The 12,298-nt window shown below is 34.9% G+C and overlaps 1 protein-coding gene across 7 annotated transcripts in view; it reads left to right on the top strand.

Moving 5' to 3' along the window:
• CACNA2D1 (calcium voltage-gated channel auxiliary subunit alpha2delta 1) overlaps positions 1 to 12,298 on the top strand; it is a 510,209-nt gene that overhangs the window by 415,706 nt on the left and 82,205 nt on the right. For all 7 annotated transcript variants that reach the window (XM_020884065.2, XM_020884063.2, XM_020884064.2 and 4 more), the window contains exons 11-12: positions 2,530 to 2,688; positions 7,512 to 7,616. In XM_020884065.2, the coding sequence (XP_020739724.1) occupies positions 2,530 to 2,688; positions 7,512 to 7,616 (264 nt within the window). The remainder of the gene's footprint in view (positions 1 to 2,529; positions 2,689 to 7,511; positions 7,617 to 12,298) is intronic.

The following is a 12,298-nucleotide window of genomic DNA, read 5'->3' as shown; positions in this document are numbered from 1 at the left end:
CCTCAGTTTTCTCAAGGACTCCTCCTCTGTTTCACTTTTATTCACATGGTTTTAAACCAAATTTTTCTGCTGAAGCTTTCCATTTTTTTATATTTAATTAAGACTTCTTTTGAGCCTGTTGCTTTTCACGTGATGATTTCTTGACATTTTCGTTTGTATATCTCACATACCGAAATCTCACCCACACTTGAACTCTCTGCCTCTCTTCTCTGATCCCCGGGTGTCCCTGAACCCATCCCTTCTCTGGCCACCCAGGTACCCATGTCAGAAACCAGGTGGTCATTCAAGACACCACTCTTTTCTTACTCTCCACCACCACTGCCTAGTGATTCTGTCTCCAAAAGAAGTCTTCAGTCTCTCACTTTGACCACTTCCATGAATGACAAAATCCCTTGGTGTAGTAAGCTAGGTTACTGCAGCAGCCTTCTGCTTATTTTTGATCCTTTACATCTGCTTATTTTTGATCCTTTACATTTTGCTCACCTTAAAACTACTTCCCAAACAGCAGCTAAGGTGAGCTGTTAAAGTTCTAGGTTAAATTATTTTACATTTGGTTTAAAACCTTTTGTGACTGGCTGTTCAACAGAAAATATGTTCCTAATTGTTCGGCATTTCCATTAGATGCTGCACAGTCCATCCTTGTCTTCTGCCTGAGGTCATTTTTATGTAACTGAGCTAAGCTCTCCATTTTCATGTTTCCCTAAGAGGGTTTTTCTTTTTTTTTTTTTTTTTTCCTTTCTGTCACATAAGGGCCTTTTTGCATGTGTTCTATTTGTCTGGAATGTTCTTCCTCATCTGTCTTCAAGGAAACATTTCTTTGGAATCACAGGAAATGCCATTTCTTGGGGAAACTTTCCTCCAACTGCTCACAGTCTGAATTAGAATCCATTATCTCTTAGAGCTTAGTATTATATTGCTTTACAGAACACATCATGATTTATTATAATCTTTTGAGAGGGGCTGCATGGGTACTTAAAATCCCAGACCCCTGCCACAGTGCTGCTTTGAATCCTGACTCTGTATTAATTATTTCCTACGTGAGTATGGACAAGTCTTTTAACTATACTTAAGGTTTCTCATGGATAATAGCAACTTAATTGCAGGTCATTTTAAAAGCAGAAATGCTTAATATCTGTAGAGAAAATGGTGAGCACAAAGCAAGCCTTGCGTCTGTGTGGAGAGTTCACCTCACGTCTGAAGGCAGAGCGCCTCCCCTGGCACACAGCCGGCGCCCCAGCAGGCTGCCGGTGGGCGTTCCTTCAGAGTGACGAGCGGTGCTGCATCCTGTTCGTGTTCAGGGAGGGCCGGCGGAGAAAAGAATGATATTTGTAAGAATATGTAACCACTATGTAAACTTTATGTTTTGACGATGATCCACTTTTTTTCATTTATTTTTTAATTGGAGGGTAACTGCTTTATAGTACTGTGTTGGTTCTGCAGTACCACACAGATCAGCCATAAGTGTGTGTGTATATATATATCCCCCCCTCTCTTGAGCCACCCTCCCCCCTCCCACACCTTTGTTTTTGATCTGAGAATATCTTCAATATTTGGTCTGTCCAGCCCCTTTTGGCAAGAATGTTTTTATTATTACTATTATTATTCTATTGCAGATGTGACAGTCTAGCCCCAAGAGCCTAAGGGGCTTGTCCACACAGCAGAGGTAATAAATGATAGGATGATTCCCCTGGTAGCAGCTCCCTGGTCTTCTTGCTGAAATCTTATTGTTTCTGTCTTTTTGGAAATATCCTGTGAGCTGTATGAATACTTTGTATGTGGTTGGTGAAATTACGTTGGTGATCAGTCTTAAATTTTCAGTTTGAGGCAGATACTGTGAGAGCTTGTTTTCTGCTCCTGCACCCTCTTTGTGCTTCGAGCCTTGCCGCTCACAGCAATAGCTCTGCAGCGAGCTGCTTGCCCTTTCTCTTGCTCCATGATTCGACTGTCTTCTTTGTATAACCTCTAGAGTGATAGGGCTGAAAGGCCACTCGTTGTTCTTGATTCTTTCAGATTACTTTCCTGTTTTAACTCTCATGGTGAGACTACCATCAGATCTCAAATATATTAAACCTCTGTTCCTATCATCCCATGTACTGTATTTCCATTAAGCTTTTCCTCATGCGAGGCAAGTAAAATGCTCAGTTTCTCCTGTATTCTCTGCAGGAATACCATTTCTGGATTCTGAATATATTTCATTGATTGTTGAGTTGTTTTTTTTTTAATCTAAATTCTCATAACATTTGAGAGCTGGAATGGGCCTCACATAACTCAAATCCCAAATTTATCATCAGGGAAGCCAAGCTAGCTTCAGGAATGTAACTGAGAGGCTTAATTTCTGTTACAGTAGGAATTGGGGCTTAGATGAAATTACTGTTTGATCTTTAGTGCAATTTTGTTACCAGTTTACTCACTTTTCTTTCTCAAAGAGAAAGCAGTGCATTAGGATTGAGAAGTATAACATGAATTCAGTGAAAATTGCATGACTGATTTTAATTTTCATTTATATATTTACCTTTTTATCTTTTGCAGTTTAACAGCAATGCTCAGGATGTAAGCTGTTTTCAGCACCTCGTCCAAGCCAATGTGAGAAATAAGAAAGTGCTGAAAGATGCAGTGAATAATATCACAGCAAAAGGAATCACAGATTATAAGAAGGGATTTAGTTTTGCTTTTGAACAGCTGCTTAATGTAAGTAACAATGCTGTCCCCTTTGTCTTTTATTATTGAATTATGGTATCTGAATTTCAATATCCTGGTAGTTACAGCTCTGTAGGATTAGGTAATAGTGCTATTTTTCACTCATTTAGAAAGCATATATGTCCAGGCTTTAGAAATCTTTTGAGCTTTTTAAAAAAATTTTAAATCCAAAATTCAAATGTAGATTTTTTTTCTATCTTTTCTTCCATCCTTTTTTTTTTTCCAAACTATATTTTAAAAACACATTTGTTGGGTAATTTAATTTTGAATAAGCACTGGAAACCTCGTTGACATATTTAGAATATTATTTATTCTCATCTCAATTAGTACTATATTTATTTGGAAACTTTTGCTTTTCATTATCAAATGGTTTCTGATGAAATATTTTAGTTTTAAACATCAGGTCTTGAGTCTTTAGGTTGTTCCTAAATGTATAGAAAGGTCCAAATGGTAAACATCAAAGTGGACAGAAGGATAAACTTCGGAGCAGAGATTCCTTCCAAAGTGAATGTTCCTTTGGATGAGTCATTGGTGTCTATAGTTAGTGTTTTATACTCTCCACACCTACTCTCTACTGCATATCATAACAATATTATAACATGAATCTCATACTGCAGACTAATATTTTCAAATGGCCATGTTGTCTGTTTGATTTTGAACTATTTGAAAGCAGGAGCTATCATTCAGATTTATATTTCTCATAAAGCAATATTATTGCAGTGGTTGAGAATATGGATTTAACCTCTCTCAGCCTTGGTTCCCTCACTGGGGTTGTAGAAGGAATGTCCATAGAATCTGCAGATATAGCCAACCACATGGGTGTGTAGTTATTGGGTTGGTGAAGAATTAATACATAAATAGCATGAGGCTGGTACAGAATCAGCTTATAATTCCTATCAAATTTGCTAAGTCATTGAATAAGCTCTTATATTTAGTCTTTTCTGTAAATTTTATTTTGTCATTCCTACGTGTATCTTCTAAACAGTTTTCAAGGTCTCTGATTGGATGATGACTCATTCATTTGTTCATTCAGCCAATATTTACCCAATGCCTCACAATTTCCTGTCATAGCACATTGATGAAATTGTAGAAATAAACAAGAAAGACCATTTGCTCTCAAGAAAGTCGAGCATAACTTGCTAAGTCATCGTTTCTCATATAACATATAGTGCTGTTACAGGGTATTCATAGTGTGTTTGCCGAGAGTATCTCGGGGAAGTGGCTCAACCTACACAAAGAAGTCAGAAAGTTGTTGCTTTTCCTTGAAAATGGAATTTTGAAGAATGAGTAGAGTCTAGGTAGATGATGAGGGGAGTGGGAAATCATTTCATATTAAAAGATCACCAGAGATTAAAAAGCACAGAAGCATGAGGGGTTGTGCACTTTGAAAGAATTGCAGGTTTGTTGGCATGGCTGGGTCATAGGCAGTAGAGGAGAAATGATGGGAATGGAAAGGCCATGAGCTATCCCTAAGTGAGGTATGTCAGAGCAGATGGAAAGTGTGTGGTAGGAGAATGATATGGTCTGATGAGTGTTCCAAGTTAAGAAGCTATTGTAGAAATCCTGGTGTTGGATTAGAAGTGATGTTAGGGTGAGTGACCTAGTAACTATTGGATGGTAGGAGGGGTTGCTGAGAAGGGAGTGGGGGTGACTCCAAGTTCTCTGAGCTGGAAAATAAGGTGGAGGGTGGCTTAGGAGTCTACATTAAACGAATGTGAGGGTAGAATTTTCAATTATTTGGACTTTGAAGTAATATTTTTCTTAGGTACAATTAGATAAGCAAGTAAATAGTAAAAAAGTAAAGAAATTCAGCACTGCAGTTTTCAGGGGAAATTATCTTTGGTAAAATTCATGTGATTATTAAATGATGTGTGTGCATTAATAAAAATGAAAACTCAAAACTTCTGAAATTCAAGCACAGATGATCACTAGAATAGGATATATCCTTTCTGCCATAAAGTAATGTGAAGTCTTTTCATAACTTCTTTTTCTCTTGAGTCAATAATCAAGTTTTCTAGATCTTGGCATTTTAATTATTCTTGGTGTTGTCAATTGGCCTCACTCATTCCCTCATATTCAAGTTTTTGTTGTGAAATGATGAGAAGGAGTCTCAAGCCTGATGTTCTACTTCAGAGGCAGTTACCATAGAGGGGCCAGGTTAACTCCCACGTTCATTATTAGTTACTTATAAAATATGGTCTAACTTCTATTGGCCTCTCCTACTGCCTTTGTAAGTTGTAAATGATTTTTAACATGTCCTCAGTTATTCCTGTAGTAAATCTCATATGTTTTGCTTTCCACATGTCCCTTAGGTATTGCAATTCTTCATTTAAAAATAATTTTCCCAAATGCACAGCATTCCTTGTTGAGCTGAGGCATGTTTTGTCTTTTTCTTATACACAATACCATTCCTTGTCTTATTTGTCCTGGCATGGTTTACCCTTAAGATCCCTGAATCAAGTGTCCAATAGAATTAGACATTGATTTGAATTAGTCTTCAGTTAGCATTTCATAAAATATTGACAAATACATGAGACGGATTTTTCAAAAAAATTTTGAGTGCATATATAATAGATGCTGTGCTGCATAGCTGCAGAGATACAGCAAAGTGTGCTATGAAATACCACACTAAAGTAAATTACCAACCCTAGCCATTGTATTTTTATTGACATAATCAAGTTTTTCCTTACCTTAATTCCTTCCAAGCCAATTTTGTATAATTGTTGTGACAGTGTGATTCTTTAGATAGTTGCAAATCCAGTGAGAATTTGCTGAGGTAGACTCTATTCTACCACAAGTCCTGAGAAGTCTACTTAGAGAAAAAATGTTGAAAACAAAGCATTTATTCATTTCTCCTTTTGTGAGTGTACTAAAAATGATCAACAAGATGCAGTATGCTAACTTTGATATTTATATTCCATAATAATATAAAAATAATACCCCCACTATTTAAAAAAAATGAAACCAAGTCCTGTGCTAAAAGCTGTCACTTTTTTGAGACGGTCTTTTGAGTAAATATTATTTTGCCCATTTTCCATATGCAGATAGAAAAGATAAGTCATCAGAGAATTTAGTTTTAGATTCAAGGATTTCAACACCTTTCACAAAAGTATTTTGATGATAAAATATGTAACTATTTTATGGTCAGATTTTCAGATAATTACCTTCCACGATAAGAATGGTTTTTGAATGTGATAAATAGTATTAGTCAATACTTGAGTTTTCACAATGCTGAGTTAAAAGCTTTAACTGCCACTGGGCTAATGGCCTAGTCAGTGGAGTGAGAATATATGAAACAGGATTTTTTTCATCAGTTAAAACAGCATGTTGTCCTCATTACCTTTTCCAACAGGAAATGTGATATACCTTTTTTGAAAAATAGAAATAAGGACCTTTGATAAATTCAAACACTATTGGAGAATTAGTGATTTTTAGACTGTGTTGTCCAGTATGATAACTATAATCACATGTGGGTATTGAGTGCTTGAAATGTGCATAGTCTGAAGTGAAATGTGTTATAAGAATACACTGAGATTTTAGAATTTACTTTGAAAGAAAAAAAATATTTATTTTCTCAATTTTTATAGTATTTTGATGTTGAATTGACTATTTTTGAATGACTGAGTTAAATAAAATATTAGAATTTCAGATATTTCTTCTTACATTTTTTAATGGGGCCATTAGAGGGATAAAATTATAAATTAGCTTCAGATTTTATCACCTTTAAATATCACTAAACTAAAGGGTTGACATTTTCAAAGAAGCTGAGCAGTCATAAATCAGTTTGATTTTTTTTTTTATTCTCAGCAATTTTGCAAACACATTTTACAACATTAGGAAGGCTGAGATTATAATTTCAGGCCTCAAAGAAGCTCAGCTTTGTATATTTCATGTGGCCCTTTGATGCTAATCCATTGTTTTCCTAAATCCAGCTCTTTGAGGGACCTTAAAGAAAATGTAAGAGAGGATTTAACATTGGAATTGAGCCTTTCAGAATTAGAATATATGTGACAGGTTGAGAGCAGATAAGACAATATCCTGGAAATAGCTGTCAACATTTACCAAAATATGAAAGAGCACTGTGTGTTGGGATCAGCATTACAATTTCAGAAATGTAAACTGAATAAAATAGGAGGAAGGAGGAGTAAAGAGAGGAACAAATTAGGAAAACAATTTAGGAGGAACAAAGAGTGGAGGAGTAAAGAGAGGAATAAATGGATTGAAAATATACATGAAAGGCTATGTATGTTTTATTAATATTATTCTTTATTCTGGTATATATTATAGAGGTATAGAATTGATACCACATCCATTAATCACTTTAAAACCCATGTGTTAATTAACCCTGAGAGGTTATTATGTATTAGGCATTTGTTCAGACAAGGAAGCTATTAAACAAAAAAGACAGAACTTTATACCCTTTTGGCACTTAATATTCTATTGGGGGAAGTCATTAATAAAAATCAAACAAATTATATACTGCATGTAAACAAACATGAAATGCCGTAAAGAAGAATACAGCTTGGGAGGGCAGATTGCAGTTTGCAATGCAGTTGTCAGGAAAGTCCTCAAAGGTCAGGTATCTGACATTTCATCAGATACCCAAAGAAAGGGAGAGGGGTGGGTGTTGAAAATGAGGCAGAGCCCTGTGTAGGCAGGCACAGGCCTGGCTTGATCCAGGAACCTGTTCTTAGAATTACTATTGGGCAGATACTTCAGTCATCACTTGCAACCTGCACACTCTTTCCATTCTGCTTCTATACTCCCTCCTTTTTACTATGAATGATATATAATTTTATTGATATATTTTACAGTATAATGTGTCTAGAGCCAACTGCAATAAGATTATCATGTTGTTCACGGATGGAGGAGAAGAGAGAGCTCAGGAGATATTTACCAAATACAACAAAGACAAAAAGGTGAGTGTAATTTTTCTGGTATCTTAAATTTAATATTAATTTAGGTGGTTTTTAGAGAGTATGGCAAGAGTGGTGAGGGAAGATGTTTTTGGTTAAAACATTAGTGTGATGATTATAAAGCCATACAGCTCATGGATTATATGCCAATCACTGAATTTAATGTTAAATATCTTTTGTGAAATTCACAAGTACTTTACGACTAATTCATTAGTAAAATAATTTGAACCTATATAGAGGCCTGTATAGAGACCTATATAGAATATATTTGTTTCATTGATTGCTTTACTGCAGAGAAAAGTATTGTACAAAGGCCTGTTTTGAAGGTTCACCAGTGTAGCTGAACCTACTGATACTGTGGAAAATATCAAATGTAACTATTTTTTCTACCACTCCTACTTGTCAGCTTATTGTAATTTACTGATACTCTCCATATTTTATAAGAGGACAATGATTCTCAACTTAATTTCCTAAAATGCCAAGGATCCATAAATAAGTAATGAAAAATTATAGCTTACGTCTTATGCTTTCAGAACTTCAACAGAAATTATATACTTCACAAGGAACCTGACTTCAGGGTAAAATGCTTATCAACTTTGTTTTTAATTAGAACTTTCATCATTGACTCATTATTAATGCTAATGAATTGTGTTATGTGTGTGTGAAGGATTAAAAAGAAGGAAAAATGTAAATTAATACATTTAGGTAAATATACATAAGTTATATATATATTGGCAGGCAAAATACTGTGGATAGTAGGGTAGAGTATTGATGAAAATTTTGGAAACACTTCATAAATACCAGTACTTTCAAAGAGTTGACAACATACATAGGTATAACTTTGAATTGTTTACAAAATGTTTTAATACTCAGCTCTTTGATACTGCATATGCTATTAAAGTATAATGTCATATGACATAAGCTTAATGTGAGGGTTAAGTTTTTTTAAACATCTGGTGACTTTGATTATATAGAAGAGCCATTCCTTTTGAAAAAGTTGATAAATGGACTGAACTGTTAATAGGCTATAAATGTTTCGAGTGGTATCTTGTTACTGTGCATATTTGTTTCAGAAATATCATTAGAATGAAAAGTAATGGGAAAATAGAGATGCATTAAGATATGATGTACATTTCTTACTTTATTTAGTAGCTACTACTCATTGTTCAAAATCCAGGGCAGTCAGCACCCCTTGGAGGATGACCCTGCCATCCTTTCCTCCCACGTGGTTGTTCAGCTGAGCGTACTCTGATCCCAGCGCAGTGTCTGAGACCCCAAGTCTCTTCACACTTAGGCTACCCATGAGCTCTTTTCTCTGTCCGCCCTCTGGATGACAAGGTCCCACGTGGCTAGGCCTTTGTGTTGTTTACCTATGAACTCTCAGCATCCTACAAGAAGCACAAAACCAGAGTTAGTTCTCAATACATGGCAATAAATAAAACTTGAAAGTGTCTAACAAAAGTTGGAAGCATGATTTCTGTTATAGAACAAATTCATAATCATAAAAAATAATCTGGGTTAAGGAATATTTCACTTACTTGAACATTCTCAGTGATATAAAATTACCATGTTTTGAAGAATTCAAATGTAATAAAATAAATTTAATCTAAATTCATTTCTATTAATATTTACTTCAGTATTTTTAATTAATCATACACTGATAATTTGGAAAGGACTTTTTAGCATCTTCTAGTCATAAATTTAAGTATTTTTTATTATGGTAGAGTTGCATAAGTAGCAGCCCCAGTGCTTTTCATTTTTTAATGAATATAAGTTTAGTTAAATCATCTTTTCTTTGATTTTGCTATCATCCAGACTAACAAGCAGAATTATCATTCACCTCTGAATATTTGGAAGAGTTTCTTAAATATGGCAATGAATATTGCATTCTGTATTGCAATTTGTGCCAGAGATATATTTTAATTTCAGAGTATAAAAAAGTTTAACAAGTTTAAATAAAATAATTTAAATGTATAAAAAGAGAAAAATAATAAACTTGTTATTTATTTTTTTCCTCTCTGAAAACTCTTTTTGCATGCAGAAGTAGTACAATAACATGTGTTGGAGGCATATCATAATTTTCTTTTTTTCCATAAAAGAGATTTTATGTCATAAGGAAAACAACTCTATCCTACCCTCCATTTTCACGAATTGTCTAGTTGATTGAATACATGAAAAATTTACTAGTTGAAAGCCATTTTTCTATGTATATATCCAAAAAATGTCCAATCTAAATATTACTATCTTGAAACACTGCTTCTCATCTCCTTCACCTTTTATAGGAACTCCATGTTTTAAACAAAGTAATTTTGTGACATTCTAAACCACATAAGAAATGATTCATATCACATTCACTATTTAAAACTGATGAATCTAATCTTACTCAACAATCTTGCTGTTTGCCTATTAATAATATCTCTCTGCTGTAAGGACACACACTTCTCCTAAGGACATAGAATTTTTGTGAATTCCAAAGAAACTTTGAAAAGTAAGTAGGCAGTGCTTTCTATGATTTTTAAAATAAATGTATAGTTAGCTAAGAAAAATTAAGATATCCTTGGAATTAGAAACTACATTTTTTTTAATGGGAGTCTAATTTAGGGGCTGTAGCAAAGTTCTGTGATACACTTATACATGTATACATATTTACATACACAGGTATATGAACACACATTTATATCTGTTTTAAATGGACATTGATTCTGTCAATAATATCTCTAGAAACAAGGGATCATGTGTGGAACTTTGGCTTAGCTCTCTTATGTAAAGTGCTATGAGTAAATTTCAACTACTGACAAGTGGTTAAAAAGTGATCAAGGAATGAGGAAATAGAAATCTGAATATAAACTAATTTTTTTCTAAAATCTTTGCAAATTTGCTAAGAAATATTAGGAAAAATTAAGACAGTCAACTCTGGGTGAAGTTTTGCACACATATGTGTGCATGCAAACATGTTTTTTTAACAATGGAAGAGCTAAGTCATTATTTTAACTTAAGGTTAGTAAAGGGATACCATCCAGACAGAGAAAGCTTATAGATGCAAAACAGAGAAAGGATAATTGATGGAGATCTTTTTTTTTTTTTTTTAACTTTACAACATTGTATTGGTTTTTGCCATACATTGACTTGAATCTGCCATGGGTGTACATGTGTTCCCCATCCTGAACCCCCCACCCACCTCCCTCCCCATCCCATCCCTCTGGGTTATGCCAGTGCACCAGCCCTGAGCACCCTGTATCATGCATTGAACCTGGACTGGCTATTTGTTTCACATATGATAATTTTCATGTTTCAATGCCATTCTCCCATATCATCCAGCCCTCACCCTCTCCCGTAGAGTCCAAAAGACTGTTCAGTACATCTGTGTCTCTTTTGCTGTCTTGCATACAGGGTTATTGTTACCACCTTTCTAAATTCCATACATATGCGTTAGTATCCGGTATTGGTGTTTTTCTTTCTGGCTTACTTCATTCTGTATAATAGGCTCCAGTTTCATCCACCTCATTAGAACTGATTCAAATATATTCTTTTTAATGGCTGAGTAATATTCCATTGTGTGTATGTACCACAGCTTTCGTCTGCTGATGGGCATCTAGGTTGCTTCCATGTCCTGGCTATTATAAACAGTGCTGTGATGAACATTGGGGTACATGTGTCTCTTTCAACTCTGGTTTCCTTGGTGTGTATGCCCAGCAGTGGGATTGCTGGGTCATATGGCAGTTCTATTTCCAGTTTTTTAAGGAATTTCCACACTGTTCTCCATAGTGGCTGTACTAGTTTGCATTCCCACCAACAGTGTAACAGGACTCCCTTTTCGTTGGAGATCCTTGAAAGAGGAGGGATTGAGAGATCCAGAGCACAGATTTCTGAATTAGACAATTAGGAATTGTATTTCTGAAAACATGTTGTGCCACGTTTTATTGCACTCTGCTTCCAAGTTCAATGGCTTTTTAAATTTTCTAATGTGGAAAAAGCTATGTTAGACAAAAAAATTGTCTCTTGGTATTTGCATGTTTTTATCCACTAGCAGTGATGATAGCAGACAATTTTTTAGCCAGTTATGTTTTTGAATGTGTTTGTATTTTGTCAAGACAACATTTCACAATTAACTGTTTATGCCAAGGGTGTATATATGCAACTAGTGTGTATAAGAGAGATTTTCCCACCATCTTCAATATGTCTTCAAATGGTTTGGGATGAACTGTCAAACCCTTTCTCACTTCCCCTGCTTATTCTGACTTTTTCTACCTTCCACTCATCCACCCAGTGTGAGAGATTTGCCACCCTCAGACATGTGGATGCATGGAAGATCCTTGTCTATCTGTGTCATCTAAGGATGTGTATGACCAGTAATTTACCTGCAAAATTCATATTTATTATGCAATAAATTTATCAACTCAGAACTTAGCTAGCTACATTTTGTTTCAAATGGCCAATGTGTAAAACTGAAATCTGATAGTAAAATAAAAACTTTCAATACTTGTAAAATTCTATATTCAACTATAATTTTACTTTAAAACATGCCCCTTAAGATAGACATTCACTTGTAACTTAAAAATATCAAAATTGCAAAGTCACAGAATTTGGAGAGCTTTTAAAGAAAAAAAATATCTGAAAACCTCTTTTTGAATCCTACTTTCTCCCCAGGCCTCTTGCTTGGCATGAATGTGACTGAATGCTTCATT

This window comes from Odocoileus virginianus, chromosome 1 (genome assembly GCF_023699985.2).
Source record: "Odocoileus virginianus isolate 20LAN1187 ecotype Illinois chromosome 1, Ovbor_1.2, whole genome shotgun sequence".
In the NCBI taxonomy this organism is placed as follows: Eukaryota; Metazoa; Chordata; class Mammalia; order Artiodactyla; family Cervidae; genus Odocoileus; species Odocoileus virginianus.
Note: the sequence above shows the minus strand (reverse complement) of the source record. Positions and strands in the feature narration are given on the sequence as shown.